General features: G+C 50.4%; 1 protein-coding gene across 1 annotated transcript in view; it reads left to right on the top strand.

Moving 5' to 3' along the window:
* Positions 1 to 16,109, top strand: part of Tbc1d22b (TBC1 domain family member 22B) — a 50,660-nt gene that overhangs the window by 12,701 nt on the left and 21,850 nt on the right. Inside the window, 7 exon segments of the mRNA XM_034524659.2 lie at positions 1,366 to 1,422; positions 4,753 to 5,060; positions 6,960 to 7,139; positions 8,010 to 8,080; positions 9,295 to 9,423; positions 10,709 to 10,774; positions 14,664 to 14,778. Of these exon segments, the coding sequence (XP_034380550.1) occupies positions 1,366 to 1,422; positions 4,753 to 5,060; positions 6,960 to 7,139; positions 8,010 to 8,080; positions 9,295 to 9,423; positions 10,709 to 10,774; positions 14,664 to 14,778 (926 nt within the window).

Here is a 16,109-nt window from a genome sequence, read left to right as displayed (position 1 = left end):
AGCCATGTCCTTTCTTGTTTTGAGACAGGGTCTCAGTATATGGCCTAGACTAACCTTGAACTCACTATGTAGAACAAGCTGGGCTCAAATTCACAAAGATCCACCGGCCTCTGGCTCCCAAATACTGGGATACAGTGTTCTCTGTTACTTAGACAGGATTCACATTGTTATTCACAGGCCCATTCCCGAGGGTCACTGCTATGTCCTGTGCTGTTAACACGTTACAGGTTCTTCCACTAGTCTTCGGAGAGGGACATTGAGGACATACATTTTTTACTATTTATTTAGTTAGTTAGTTGTTTTTGTTTTTCCTCCTTTGAGACTAAGAAGAAGCATCATGATTTGAGTAGTTTTAGGTATGCCTTCTGATACACGAGCCTTTGTGTTTTCCTTAAGGCAGGTATGTGGGGGAGAAGGGAGGAGCTAGGGAGCTGGTCCAGCAGTTTTCAGCACCTACATGGCAGCTCATAACTGTCTGTAAGTGACAGTGACACTCCAGAGGATTCAGTGCCTCTTTCTGGCTGCCTTGGACACCAGGTACTCAAGGAGTACAGAGACATAGGTGCAGACAAACACCCATGCACAGAAAAAGGGATTTTTTTTTTTTTTTTTTTTTTTTTTTTGAGACAAGGTTTCTCTGTGTCACTCTGGCTGGCCTAGAACTCCCTATGTAGACCAGACTGACCTCGAACTCCCAGAGATCCATCCGCCTCTGCCTCCTGAGTGATGGGATTACAAGTGTGTGCCACCATACCTGGCCAACAGTTTTATTTTTAAAGATAGGTATTTGGCAGTAGATATACTGGGCCTTAGGTTATATACATATCTCATTCCTCCTGGAAATGGCCACGTGGTTTTGTTTTTGTTTGTCTTTATTTATTTTTTTGATAGCAGAATTGATTCTATGAGAAGGGAGGATTTTAACATAGATTTAAGGAGATCTTAATAGAACTTGCTTACAGGGGTTTCCTCCAGATGGAAACAGGGGTGCTTCTCCCTCCCACCTTCCTGAGGTGGGGGTCTCTTGTCCTGCCATGCTGCCGGTCCCTGGCTAGCTGGATGGTGACCTTCCACCGCTCACCAAGCTGGAGTGGTCGTGGTCGTCGGACGTGGACAGCAAGCACTTCTACCAGCCGAGGCATCTCGCTGGCCCTGTGCTGGTGTCCATACAGACAGGACTGACTGCTGGTCAGGAGTACTGAGGCACTGGAACATCCTGTCTTGAAGGGTAGGCTACTGTCTTTGGAATGATCAAGTGCCGTCCCTGGAAGCAGGCGACCTCTCCGAGTCTCATAGCTCTGTCACACGAGGCTCGCAGCTGGCATGTTGAGCTTCCTCACTGAACCCTTGTCTCCCTGCTTTTAGCATTCAGCCGGTGTATGGAGCTCAGCACCCTCCTCTGGATCCTCGGCTCACGAAAAAGTAAGTCAAGACCTCGTCCCTGCGTGTGTGTTCTCCTGTCACCCACCCGCCTCCTCCAGTTTGCCGAGTGACTGCTTCTCTGCCCTGAGTGAGCCAGAAACAATCTTCTCACTATGAATGAAGATTCTCACTGTGTAGACCAGGCTGCCTTCAAACTCATAGAGACCTGCCTCCCTTTGCCTCCTGAGTGCTGGACGTTTAAAGGCACGTATTACTATGCCTGATCAAAGGGGCTGTGTCTTACAAATGATTTTGTGTGTCTGTGTGTTTGCCTGAGTATATGTATATGCACCGTATACATCACGTATGTGCATAGGAGGGCATCGGATGCCCTAGAACTGGAGTCGCAGCCACTTGTGAGCCACCATGTGGGTGCTGGGAACTAAACTCAGTTCCTCTACAAAACCAAGTGGTTTTTGGTTTTTTTGTTGTTGTTTTGTTTTTTCAAGACAGGGTTTCTCTGTGCAGCCCTGGCTGTCCTGGAATTATTAGCTCTGTAGACCAGGCTGGCCTCGATCTCCCAGAGATCCACCTGCTTCTGCCTCCCAAGTGTTGGGATTAAAGGCATGCGCCACCATCACGAGACCTAGCAACCTCTGAGTCACCTCTGCAGTCCATAAAGGAACTGTTCTTGAGACAGGGTCTTGAGACAGCCTAAACTGGTTTTGTAGTCTGAGTCTTCCTGCCTCAGCCTTCCAAGGGCTGAGATTATTATGGGCATGCACCACCACTACCACCACCACCACCACCCAGCTTTGTGGAGACTTTTAAAAATATTTTTATCTTATTTTTAATTGTGTGTGTGTCCACCCAGTGGCCTGACAGCATGGTCTTCTCAGGTTAAGCATCGCAGTCGGGTGTCACTGTAGAAAAGCATCCCCATCGCCCAGAGCCAGCTGCTGGAAGAGCCGGCCTGCTAGTTTTACAATTGCCCGAGACTCGTAGTCAACATGTAAACCCACCGTCCACACATCCTCTGGGCAGTGGGTACACTTATGGTCAGATCCTTCCCCTTACTGTGCCTATCATCAGCCGGGTCTCCCCTGGCTCTGTGTTGAGGGCAGAGCTTCAGGACTATGGCCATGGCCCAGACTGAGCAGCAGACTCTTGAAGAGCTTTGTTTTAATGTTTCACGCGTTAATAATGTAAAACCCAGGACCCTTTCCCTGGTGCCTCCCTAGAGTCATGCCGTCAGTCGGCTTCACACATAGGCATCCACTCTGATTAATGGCTTCCTTTTCTCACGCCTGTGCTGGCTTGGTATTAATAGTCTCGAACATGGGGCACTGTGAGTGCAGTAGCAGACTGTTTTACAGTCCCAGGTTGTTGCCGTAAAACATTTATCGCCCTTGTTTTACCACCTTTGTTTGGGCTTTGATTGCTTTCTCTCCTCAGCTCCAGACCATCGTTAATTACCTGTGCTTAATCTCCATTGCAGCAGACGCTTCCACACCTGGCCTTTAATTAGCTAAACTGCACAGGACACTAAGTCATCTCCTGCCCATGGATACTGACTCCAATTTGCTAAATTATTACTATTAGTGGCAGTATTGCCTGCAATCATTTTTATAGTTCAAATAAAACTGTTATCTCCGGGCAGCCCTGTCAGCCACTTGCTGGCATGACAGGCTTCTAAATGGATTGCTTTCCAAACTGGCGCCGTGTGGCAGGTCCCACCTCTGAGCAACAGCACGGTGCACATGAAGCCAGGGGCCTGGGTTTGCTTGACTGTCTCTACATTCCCTACTTGCCCTCTTCAGTTAACCATTGTCAGACATTTTTCTAGTATAATTCTCCCTGTTGTCCGAAACGTGTACGGATCTTATGTAAACCAAGACAGTTCTGTAAGCGGAGCAGCTGTTGCAGGGCGGTGTTGTCAGATTCCAAGCAGTATAACCCATGGCCACTCCTTTCCAAAGTGTCCTTCACTGAGTCTCAGGCAAATGTGTCACTTACTGGCTTTTTTTTTTTTCTTTTTTCTTTTTCTTTTTTGAGAATTTTCACTGCCTCCTGGACTTACTTTCTTTCTTTCTTTCTTTCTTTCTTTTTTTCGATTCATTTTTCTAAAGATGTATTTTTCCGTGTGTATGAGTGTTTTGCCTCCATGAGTATATGTGCACCATAGTTTTTATGCTTGGTGGCTGGGGGTGCCAGAAGAGGGCAACAGAGCCCCTGAACTGGAGTTACAGATGCTCGCTCGAGAGCTGCTAGGTAGGTACTGGGAACTGAACCTGAGTCCTCTGCAAGGGCAGCCAGGGCTCTAACCACCCAGCCATCTCTCTAGCCCCAAAGATGTTAAAATTGTGTGTGTGTATGTTTCTGTCTGTGTCTGTCTCTGTCTGTCTGTCATCTGCGGTGGTACATGCTCATAGGTGCAGGTGCCCCAGGAGGTCAGAGGTGTTGGATCCCTGGGTGGAATGCCTTAGAAATGGGGACTCTTGGGCTGGAGAGATGGCTCAGCCATTAAAGGCTAGGCTCACAACCAAAAATATAAGAAATAGAGACTCTTTAGGCACAGCCTGCTCTGCTGTCCACTGTAGTCCTGCCTTGCTGCCGAGGAGGTGAGTGAAAGGTTTTAGTGATTTTTTATCACTTTGTGGTCCAGTTCCCATGTATTGTATACTGTAGCCTCTCACGTGGCTGCTTCTCTCAGTCTGAAGTTAATTGTGTTTCAAAAGGGAGAAAAAAACTGCTCGTGAAAGAAGCACCAAGCTCAGACATTTTTCTCTAGGCTGGCAGAGTAAAAAGAGGAGGCTTTTCATTTTGAGCCGTAAAGCTATGTGTATGGACAGTTAACGTTACCCAGCCCCCCAGCAGCTGGCATCCTACTCTGACGGCTACTCCAGCTTACACTGGCCTAGCAGATCAACCTTGACACCTCCGTGGATTCTGTGGTTAAGGCTGAGTTCTTATGTGTGTCCAGCATGGAGTGGGGCAGGGGTGGAAGGCAGGCTGTGGTCCACCTAGTCGCTCAATGACCCAGGCAGAGGGAGGCCCTGAAGCTGAAACCTTGCAGGTCACGGTGAGCAGGATGGGCCACGGGGCAGCTACCAGTGTGGCGTGGATCCCTCACATCTTTTAGCTCAAACTAGTAAGATGGTTTCACAAGTTCAGGAGTGCGGGGAAATCAGAGAGCGTGTGGAAGGCAGCTGATGAGCCGGCCGTCTGCTCGTCCGTCTGGGTGCTCCCCGTGAGCAGTGGCCGCGGCTGGTTTTCTCTGAAGATGGACAGATGTGTTGGGGGGTCGTTAGTTATGACAGTGTGTGACAAATGCTAATAAAGGTGGTCAGGTGACCGCGATGCTCAGCAGTGCCGTCTCCTTTCTTGAAGCTTCATCAAAGAACGGTCGAAAGTCAACTCAGTTCCTCTGAAGAACAAGAAGGCCTCCAGTTTCCATGAGTTTGCCCGGAACACCAGCGACGCTTGGGACATCGGCGATGATGAGGAAGAGGACTTTTCCTCCCCCCCTTTCCAAACTCTGAACTCAAAAGTGGCTTTGGCAACTGCAGCCCAAGTCCTGGAAAACCACAGCAAGCTGAGGGTAAAGCCGGAACGGTCGCAGTCGACAACATCAGACGTCCCTGCCAACTACAAGGTCATAAAGTCCAGCAGTGACGCCCAGCTGTCCCGAAACTCCAGTGAGTCCATCCTGCCCCTCTCAGCAGAGTGCAGCCAGAGAGAAAAGAGTTCCCTCAAGCTCCTGCTCAGATCTTCTATGGCATGATTCAAAATAAAACCCCTCAAGCCAGAGGTCTGATGCCAGCCACTGGCTGTCCCTGCCTGCCCTGCTGGGTCTCCTCTGACACTCTCCCTCTGTCCCTTTCCCTGCAGTGGCATGCACACATCTCATGGGCTCTGGGCCTGGGCAGGCTTACAAATACTAGGCGTTTTAAAAATGCCAGTGAATGCATTCACGAATGGTCCACCTCAGCCCTAGGAATGGCCGCCCACCTAAAGAGGCCTTTCCTGTTTCTGTGATGTAGGCAGCATGTGCTAGAGGACCAGGTCATAGCCCCCTGACATCAGCCTGCCCAGCAGATTTTGTTTTGTTTTGTTTTTCTAATTTGGGAAGCTGGCCTCAGTCACTGCTACGGGCGATGGTGGTTTTAGATGTCTGGGCACTTTCTGTGTCCATTGTAAGGACCCACTAGTGTTGCTTGACAAGGTTTTTATGTATATAAGCCAGCTACTCCGACCTGGGATGGGAAGTACCCTCATCCTAGCTACAGTTAACAAGGCCCACAGGTCATGGCATAAAGGACAGAGGATGTCACAGCCTCAGAATGTCCTACCTCAGATTCCCTGAGTCTTTCACAGCCTCAGACCCCTTACATGGCCATGCAGTTTGGCTCTAGAGTCTTCACCAAGATTCTATCATGTACGTTTGCTGAGACAGGGCCCAGCTTGAACCACAGTGCCAGTCTGAGACAGACATTCAGCATTGATTGGCCAGATGGCTTAAGCTATGGATGAGGTTCTCAGTGTCAGGAAGCCCCCTGCCATGATCCCTGCAGGCTGTCCTGTGTAGCTGGGCCCCCACGTGTCCCCCTGTGGAGGTTCCCTCTGTGTGCATCTGCCTGTAAACAGCCAATGCTGGAGGTCCCATCTGCCCAAGCTTTACTGCGTGTGTTCTGCAGTTTCTCGGCCCCAGTTATCATCGTAGGTCGCCCAGCCAGGTGCCTTATGGCAGCTGTCACAAGCTTCTGCAGTGCTGGCTGGTTCCTGTTCAGTGTTTGATATTTTCATCTTAAGGCCCAGGTATTGAGGAATGTGACCCAGCCCTAGGAGGGCAGTCCCTGAAACAGTTTTCTTTGTGGCAGTTCCTTCTGAAGGGTGCCAGAGTCAGACAGCCCAGGCACCACCTCTACTGCCCCAGTTCCTCAGCTTCCAGGCTGGCTTTGTTCTTCTGTAAAGTAGTTAAAAATTCTTAGCAGGTGTTATAAGGGTTCATGGGAGAGTGCATGCTGAAATGGCCAGTACGGCCCCTTCTACATGGCAAGTGCCAGCTGGTTTAGACCATCTGCAGGGGAACAGAGTCCAGCGCCTGTTGTTCCACTGTTTTGGTTGTAACAGCACAATTCAAAGCCGCTACATTTCATTGAGGAATGTGGAACAGAGGAGTCAGCTCCTCAGCACCAGGCTTCCTGAAGCCAGAGCTTCCTGCATGCCTTGAAGGGCTCCTGTGGGCCAAGTGCAGGCTAAGGTTGTGCCTGGCTCTGTGGCTACTGCATTCACCAGGCTAGGGTAGCTTAAGATCCAGGATAGGATAGAAAGAGCTTCATCTTCCTTGGCTCAGCACCATTCTTAGAAGTCACGGCAACATCTAGGGTCAACTGGCCGTAGCTGTCCTCTGTGGTGCATGTGCAGTCCCTGTGTGTGGGAGCAGAGCCCCGCGGGGCTTCATGCTCTCACTGTTCCTCAGTTGGAGCCTCAGGAGGCTCAGGCTCAGGCTCAGGCCCTGCCCAGCCTGAGCAGACCCTAGGGTGTCTAACCTGTGACCTTCCTACATAGTTCTTGCTCTTTTCAAATCCCTTCAGGTGACACGTGCCTGAGAAACCCACTCCACAAACAGCAGTCTCTCCCTCTGCGGCCCATCATCCCCCTTGTCGCCAGGATCTCAGACCAGAATGCTTCTGGGGCTCCTCCAATGACAGTCCGGGAGAAAACCCGCCTGGAAAAGTTCCGCCAGCTGCTTTCCAGCCACAACACGGACTTAGGTGCGTTCCCCAGGGCGCTGGGCAGGGTGGTGCTGTGGAGACTGTGGTTCTCAGAGCCCGGCGCGGCTACTGTCTTAACTTCTTTTACTTCTACCCGCTCCTAGTCAGGTGCCGGCGCAGCGATGCACAGTATTTAGACAGAAGTCTGTTCTCGGAGATTAGGGGCCAGGGTGAACAGGGCCTGCAGACTGTGGGGTACCTGTTCCAGCTTGGCCTCTGCTGTCTCCAGGAGTTCTCTCAGAAGTGCACGCCTGTACACACCAGATTTACTTATTGGGCCAAGGTTACCTGATAGGGCCTCTGAGAAATGAATCTTGACCAGGTCAGGTTGGAGGGAACACAGCAAGACTGAGCTGTACCAAGTTTCTTGCAAGGGATCAGACTTTATACACTTATCGGAAACAGAATACAATGGTAGTTGCCAGGATACAATGACATTTGCAAGCTCTACAGAGCACACAAGATTAACGTCTAAGGCCAATGGTCCTGTCAGACTTGTGTATGCTTCACTGACTTCTAGGGAATGCAGAGAAACACAGGCGGCTTTGCCGCCTGAGGGAGCACCCCGGTTTCTCAGGAACTGAATAGTACACAGTGCCCCAGCAGCCTTGGACTCTAACCTGAAAAACCTATGACACATTCCTCTCAGGGCACTAGACCAGGACAGCCCCACGATTCCTCATATACACACACAGCTTCTCTGAGCCCTTGGTACCCTGCTGCTGGGGGCTGTGGCATGGAACCTTTCCTGGCTTGTCTTAGTCATTAGTGGTGGTAGGAATCATATTTGGTCATAGGAGGCACCTGGCCAAGTTGGTTTGGGGCCCTTGCGGAAGGACCTGATGCAGTGAGGTTGTCTCCTGTGTGTAGATGAGCTGAGGAAGTGGAGCTGGCCAGGTGTTCCCAGGGAAGTTCGACCAGTGACCTGGAGACTACTCTCGGTGAGTTCCAACCCCCATGAGGAGAAGTGTGGGCCTCACACAGCCCTCTGCCTGCCAAGGTTGGTCTGATGCCATAGACTCCTCTAGTCCTACTGCCTGGCACAGCTGCTGGGCTGTGTCCAAAAAGACAGGTCCTTGAGAGTTTATTCCCACATCTGCAGGTGAGTGTATTCCTACAGCCATGTGTGGAGAAGGCCAGGAACTGCTCCTGTGGTCACAATGTCACTTCCTTGACTGGGGGAGGGACTTAGCAGGACAGGAGGATACCAGCACTGGCTTTGAGCAACCACCAACACTCCTGACAGCATTTTGAAATATGTTTCCCAGCTTCGTGAGAAGAGTCAGGCCGTGGGCCTCTCAGAAGCAGGCTGCTCTCAGTTTCCCACACTCAGCGTCATACGGCTCCTGCTTTGGGATGCTTGATTCTGAGCCTCTGAGCTCTGCTCACTCATCTAGTAAGGATTTTCAGAGGCCTGTGTGCCAGCCCAGGGCCAGCTGCCATTTGCGTGCCCCAGATCCAGCAACAGCCCCCTCTCCATGCCCCCCCCACCCCCACCCCGCCAGTTCTCCAGCTGCCCACTAAGGAGTACACTACACAAACACCTTTGAGAGGAAGGGCATTTTGTCACTGTCCCCTGGTCTCACAGCCGTGCGTCAGTGCCCCCGCCACTCCTCCTGAGTTCAGATGCTGCTCAGAATGCATTAGGCGAGCACAAAGGGAGCAGGAGGTTCAGGAGGAAGAATGGCATCCAGGCCGCCGGAGTTCTGTGCTAAATCACAGGCTCCATTCAGCTTGCTGAGCTGACGTTTCCCAGTGTCACCCTGGAAAAGAATGTGTAATCCGTACCAGGAAGTGTCACAGGAGTCTCCAGATCCTGGTGATTCCCTTGGAGGCTGTGACTTGGGTCCAGCTCCCTCCCGTTGACTTCTGGTTACTGCGCAGTAGTGTCAGCTCTGAGTATGGGACCCAGGCAGTAAGCAGGCCCAGGAAGCTGGCTCGCCTCATCTGCCCACCTGGGCTCCACTATCCAGAAGAGGGTGAGCGCAAGGGCCGGGGTGGGGGCTGCACCAAAAGAAAACCTGCTTGTCCTCTTGGCAGTTCTCTTTCATGCCTTGATGGTTTCCAAGCGACTACTCAGGCTGAAGTGAAGTACACACGTGTATGCTCTCCCTCACACGTATGCTCTCCCTCACACGGGCACTGTTGTCTTTAGGGCTATCTCCCAGCAAACACCGAGCGGCGGAAGCTGACCCTGCAGCGGAAGCGGGAGGAGTACTTTGGCTTCATTGAACAGTATTATGACTCTCGGAATGAGGAGCACCACCAGGACACCTACAGACAGGTGTGGCATCTGTGGCTCTGCTCCTGCGGCCTCTGGTGCAGCGACATGTCCTATGTGTTCTGAGGCTCCCCTTCCTCTTTTCATTTGGCAGCCTTGACTTTGCATTTTAAAAAAATAGAACTTACCATGGATGTACATGCGTGCATGCAGGTGGGCATGTAAGTGTGTGTGTGTATGTGCATGTATGTGTGTGAGTGTGTGAATTCAGGTGCCCGAGGTGTATTGGATCCTTGGAACTGGAGCAGGAGACTTGTAAACTGTGATGTGAATCTGAAAACCAAACTTGGGTCTTCAGGAAGAACTGTACTCTTAGCGGCTGAGCCAGCTCCTGATTGATTTTATGTTTTCCCCTGGGACAGGGTTTTCCTCTGGAACTCAGACTGGAACTCGTTATGTAGGTCAGGCTGATTTTGAACTTGCCTCAGTTTCCTGATTGCTGGGGTTACAGGTGCCACCAATCTCCTTAGATAGGTGTGGGTTTCAGTGGGGGTCAGCGGTGTTACTTCTCATGTTTCATGTATGTACAAATCACCCACACATACTTAAGTGTACATACATGTACACACATATACAGATACATATATAAACATACACGTATGTACATACATGTACACACATGTGCATTGCACACATTGCATGCATATACACATGTATACATATATAGATACATATATAGACATACACATATGTACATACATGTACACACATGTATGCACTGTACACACTGCATACATATACACATGTGTACATACACACACACACACACGCACACACGCCCCCACCCATGCCTTGGGTTACCAATAGGTGCAGGTCTTGTTGAGGTGAAGCTCACTCTTCTAACACGATCCCTGGTAACAATGCTGTTTGGCCACAGACTGTCCTCTGAGGATTAAGGACCATGGGGCCTACAGTAAAGGCAAAAAGTGGAGACTTTGGGAATGCCCGTAACCCTCTGGACTGCGGCCTCAGTGTGTGTCCATGGCTGCTGCAGTGGCCATCTGGTACCCTTGGCCCGCAGAAATGTCTGTTGGCAGCCTCACAGGAGGAGGAGAGTTACCTTGGGAGAGAGATTCCTGTCTGATTGATTAGGTGGCTTATTTGTGGGCATTTCCTCTCTGGGCTGTGGCTAACGTGGGTACCTACCCTTCCCGGGCGGGTCTAGCTGGGCTTTGTCACTATTCTGTCTGTCTGTCCTTTTAAAGCTAAGCTGTGCTCTAAGCGTTCCTCCGAGTGTGCTGCCTTAGTCACTCTGGCTTACATCTTGGCTGTGGCTTCTGTTTTTCAGATTCACATTGACATTCCAAGGACCAACCCTCTCATTCCCTTGTTCCAGCAGCCGCTCGTCCAGGAGGTGAGTGGGTTCCTCGGTATCCGCCCCTCCTCCTGCTGGGCCCAGTGGCACCCATGTCCACAGGTGGGCACCTTGGGACAGAGTACTTCCTCACGCCTTTTCCTCTGTCCTGTGCACCAGGTCGTGCTTTGCCTGAGACTTGATGCAGAAAGAGTCCCCATCTTCAAATTCCAGTTCCTGGGCTGCTTCTACTTTTTAAAGCTGGGGTGGTGATTTTGTTTTAACTGTGATAGATATCTGTAGCATGAGTTTGCCCTGCCCTTCCTGGGTTTATGAACAGTGAGGGGTGATGCTCCTGGCTAGTGGCCTACATGCATTTGAGTTTCTGTGAACACTGCCTTCCTCTGCTTCCAGAAACTTCCTTTTCCCACACCTACATTTAGTGCCCATAAATACAACCCCCTTCCCTGCCACCACCTCTCTACTGTTTCCTTGTGGCCGTGAACACCCTAAATACCTCAGATAAGTAGGCTTATATAGTATTTGTCATTTTGTGTCTGGCTTAATTCACAGTATCAAGCCGGGCGGTGGTGGCGCACGCCTTTAATCCCAGCACTTGGGAGGCAGAGGCAGGCGGATTTCTGAGTTCGAGGCCAGCCTGGTCTACAGAGTTAGTTCCAGGACAGCCAGGGCTACACAGAGAAACCCTGTCTCAGGAAAAAAAAAATCACAGTATCAGAAGTCCCTTCATTAAGATGTTTTTATTTATTTATTTTATTTAAGATTTATTTATTTGTTTTTTTTATGTATGAGTACACTGTTGCTATACTCAGACACACCAGAAGAGGGCATCAGGTCCCATTATAGATGGTTATGAGCCATCATGTGGTTGCTAGGAATTGAACTCAGGACCTCTGACCTCTTAACCGCTGAGCCATCTCTCCAGCCCCAAGATGTTTTATTACATTGATTTATTTCTATTTTGGAGGGCATGCTGTGGGGCGCGCGCGTGTGTGTGTGTGTGTGTGTGTGTGTGTGTGTGTGTTGGCTTTCTCCTTCCACTGTGTGGGTCCTGTGGTCACCAGTCTTGTCAGACAGGTACCATTACCCACTGAGGCATCCCCTCTGCCACCTTCCTACCCCTCTCCTCGATTTTATAAGTCTTCCATTATCGTTGCTAATGTTCCACCAAATGAAAACTAGGGACATGCAGTTGCTTATCCCTCCTGGCTGTGGGGACTATGCCGTGCAGCATGGTTGTGTGAATATGTTGTAGACCCTGCTTTCAATTCTTTTGGAACTAAATCCAGGAGTGACACTGGTAGTGATATTGTAAAACCACAAGCTAATGACGCACGTGGAAGCTTCCAGTAGGCCCGTTAGCTTGACTTGTGCAGCTCTGCTGCAGTCGTGATGTGGAATGTCAGCGCTTTTGAATGGTCTTTCAGTCCTCTCTATGATGGAGAGGAACAGTGGGGAGAATACGTTCTGCGGCTTTGGACAATATTCATAGATCCATTTACGAATAGATGCCTCCTGCTGGGATCTATCATAACTTTCAACACCACAGGGAAGATTGTGTTGGTGACACCGTCATCCCACCCATAAGAGACAGCACAGGGAAAGTTGAGAATACATTCCTTTCCTTCCTCCCATTCAGCCTCTGCTGCTCGCTCAGCCCCGCCCTTTCCTCACTCCACCTTTCTGTGCTCATACCCTTGCTTTTCTCCTGCACCCGGCTCTCATCACGTGTCTCCGATTAGCAGAGCCTGGACACAGAGATGGGAACACACACACACTTTATTCTCTTCAGTTTTGCCTGCATCACCTGTGTGTACTGGGCTGTTGTCATTTTAAGCAAATGGACACACAGAGAACTAACCCACCAGCACCCCAATACTACAAGACTTGCAGAGAACTAACCCCTCTCCCCCAATACTGCAAGGCTTGCAGAGGTCTAACCCACCACCACCCAACACTCAACAGCTTGCAGACCTGATACATGCTTGAGCGTTTCCTTTAGTGGAGGAGATGGGCCTGGGAAACCCTTCAGATTTATCCTGTTATCCCCACAGGAAGGTTATCACAGACCTTTCCCGTAGTGCAGAGCCTATGTTCTCCTGGCAGCCAGGCTGCTTGTCTTTGTGAGTGTCTGGCACCTTTCGAGCCTGCTGAAGAGGCACTGTCCACTCTCCACTCTCCGAGCACTGAATGGGCAGCCTCCGTGCAGATGGCCATGTGAAACACAGTCACCAAGGCTGAGACTCTGGAGTAGAAGGTGCCCTTGTGAGTCCTTCCGAAAGGCCAGTCTGGAGACAGTTCTTTGTTTTTTGAGCCACTGAGATCAACCCCAGAGCCTTGTGCATGCTAGACAAGCGTTTCACACCAGGTAACAGAAGCAAGGAAACAGTAGGGTTGGGAATTTTTGTGATTTTTTTTTTCTCAGAACACAGTAGGTCTAGCCTGGGGCTACACTTTTGAGGAAGAAAGAGGTCATTTAGCAGAAGAGGATTCTCTTTATAGCCTTTAGTAAAACACAGACACCCCACCTCCTCCACAGAGGACACGCAGCAGCTCTTTTGGAAACAGCGAGGCCAGCTGACTTCAGGGTGCTTCCCAGACTCTGAGAGGGGCTCACAGACAGCCTTCCCTCCGAGTGTCTTACATCGTCCCTACCCTCGATAGCCATCTTCAAAATCTGTCTGACATTTCCTTCCTCTCATTCTCCTTGGGAGTCCTTGTCTCCAGGACTGGCTGGGGCGGGGCGTGCTATGGAGACCATCTGATACCTTGGCTTATCTGTCTGTTGTCACCATGATCTCTGCTGTCCCTCCTGTGTGTGTCACAGAGGCACCATTCTCCAGAAGTTCTCGGGCTGGAGGTCATGGCCACCAGGACAGAGCCAGTGAGCATGTCGTTGGGTTGAGAGAAGATGAAGGGAGAGCCCAGATAAAGGGAGAGCACAGGCAACTGCCAAATGGGATGGGGCAGGGCTCAGTAAGGGACCACCAGGGCCTCAGACTTACCTTAATTGATATACGGAACCTTCAAAGGTTCTGTCATGGGTCTGGGCTGATGGGTTTCTCTGTCCCGACCCCGACTGCAGAAGTATATTGTGTTCATTTCTTTTGGGAGGCCGTGTGCATGCCCTGCATGTGAGAGGAGCCAAGGACAGGCTGTCAGGACTTTTCTCCTCTCACCATATGGGTCTCAGGGCTCCAGCTCAGGCTGCCCGGCTTAGCGGTGAGTCCCTAGCTGCTGATCTGTCTCACCAGACTTTCCCCAGCAGATATGTGGTTGCATCCTGATGCACAAAGGGACTTCTTACAAGACTAGATTGTCACCAGTCCTAGTTAGACAGAACCAGACAGTCTTGATTTTTTTTTTTTTTTTGTAGATTTTATTTTAAATATATGAGTATTTTGCCTGAATGCATTTGTGTGTACCTTGTGCCCGTCTGCTGCCTTTGGAGGTCAGAAGAGGGCGTGGGATTCCCTGGAGTTGCTGACAGTTGTGGGCCACTGTGCGGGTGCTGGGATCTTGGCCACTGAGCCATCTCTCCAAACCTCAGAACGGAATCTTGACCTCTTCCCTTCTCAGTGGGGAGAGTGGTGCTTCCTCTCTAAGCCCTGTAGAGACCGATGGAGATTTAGAAAAAGACACCAGCGCTGGCGTGTACAGTGCCTCGCTCCCAGAGATACAGAAATGGCTGAGTCCGTAATTCCCACCCCTGTCTGTTTCCTGTCTGATGTCATGGTCATTAGATACTAAAAAGATAGAGGGCTCCCGTGTTCCGAGCTCTCTCCATGCCTCCTCCTTTGACCCACAGCAGTTTTGAGTCTTCCTAAAACTTTGCCCTCATCCTAAGGTAAGTGGTAAGTGGGTAAGTAGGGGAAGAAGTGTACCCCGAGATTAACACATACCTCCTCTTTCCTTCTCGTCTTCCTAGATCTTTGAACGAATTCTCTTTATCTGGGCCATCCGACACCCCGCCAGTGGGTATGTCCAGGGAATCAATGACCTGGTCACTCCGTTCTTTGTCGTCTTCCTCTCGGAATATGTGGGTAAGAAGCTCCAGTACCACGTTGAACATGCTGTCCCTTTCCTGTCCACCGTCTGTTTGTGTTTTCCCGTGTGGACCACTGGGGGCTTGCTAAAAAGAGACAGGTAGACCCTTTGTTCTACTCAGAACTGCCTGGGCAGCTGAGGAAGCCTGGAGATTATCTCTTGAGATGATCAAAGAGCTGCTTCTTTACAAGACCAGCCACACGGGCACACACGGGCACACACGGGCACACAAGCACATAGCTTGATGGTTTGATTGGATTATTTAAAATTCTCTCTCTAAACATGTCTCAGGCCCAGTGCCTGTGTGCGATGCTGGCATCTGAGGTTCATACCTGCATCCTGCAGGATCTCAGGAGTAGGTGTGGCCATTCAGAGGATGTGAGCGGATGGACTGGGCCAGAAGGCACTCTGGGACCCTGTCTGTCCCTACCGTCTGTCCTGACCCTGCTGGCTCTTGTCATTGTTGAAAGTGACCTTTGAGAGTGGCTGAGGCTTCCCCATGGTCCAGCCTCTGCCTGCAGCTAAGGCAAGCAGAGTCTTACAGGAGCCAAGGAGTCTGGTTGTCCTTGTGGGTTTCCTCAGTCGCTGTACTTAGAGGGTCACAGTGCAGTTCCTATTGTCACGTGCACAGAGGCTCATGTAGGAATGCAATATGAAGAAGTACCAGCTGGCACATACTTACAATCCCATATGAGGCACGGGGATTGTTAGTTCTAGCCTGGACTGCATAATGAAAACCTGTCTCAAAGGATCACACACACAAACAAGTAAAAACTCCCAAACCGACAAAAAAGAACATTGGAAGGAAGCCAGAAATTCAACCACACCCTAATTAAAGCTTCTTACCAGTTACATGCGGCTCTCAGAGCCAGCAGCTCTGTAAGGCAGAAGTCACAGGTTACAGGATCCAAGGGTGAGTGGCTTAGTGAACATTCCAAACTCAAAGGTAGATCTTCTGAGCGAAGTACCTTTGCTCTTCAAGTGACTTGATAATGGCTGGACTTAGCGCCTTGTCCTTGACCGTCTGGTGCACTGGACGCAGAGTCCTCTGTGTCAAAGTAGGCGGTGTAGCTCTGTGGCCCTTAACTATTCTTCTTTAAAACCTTTTAAAACTGACTACGTATGTGCACGTGCCTGCTTGACTGTGTGTACCATGTGAATGCAGGTGCCCTCAAAGGCTAGAAAGAGGGCAGCAGACACCGTGGTGCCAGAGTTACAGGTGCTCCTCAGCAGCCCAGGGTGAGTGTTGACCCTGGTCCTCTGCAAGAGCAGTAAGTGCTCTTAACCATGGAAACATCTGGCTATCCAGTTGTTGTTTATCTTCTAC

This window comes from Arvicanthis niloticus, chromosome 20 (genome assembly GCF_011762505.2).
Source record: "Arvicanthis niloticus isolate mArvNil1 chromosome 20, mArvNil1.pat.X, whole genome shotgun sequence".
NCBI lineage: Eukaryota > Metazoa > Chordata > Mammalia > Rodentia > Muridae > Arvicanthis > Arvicanthis niloticus.
This window is presented reverse-complemented; position numbering and strand designations above follow the sequence as displayed.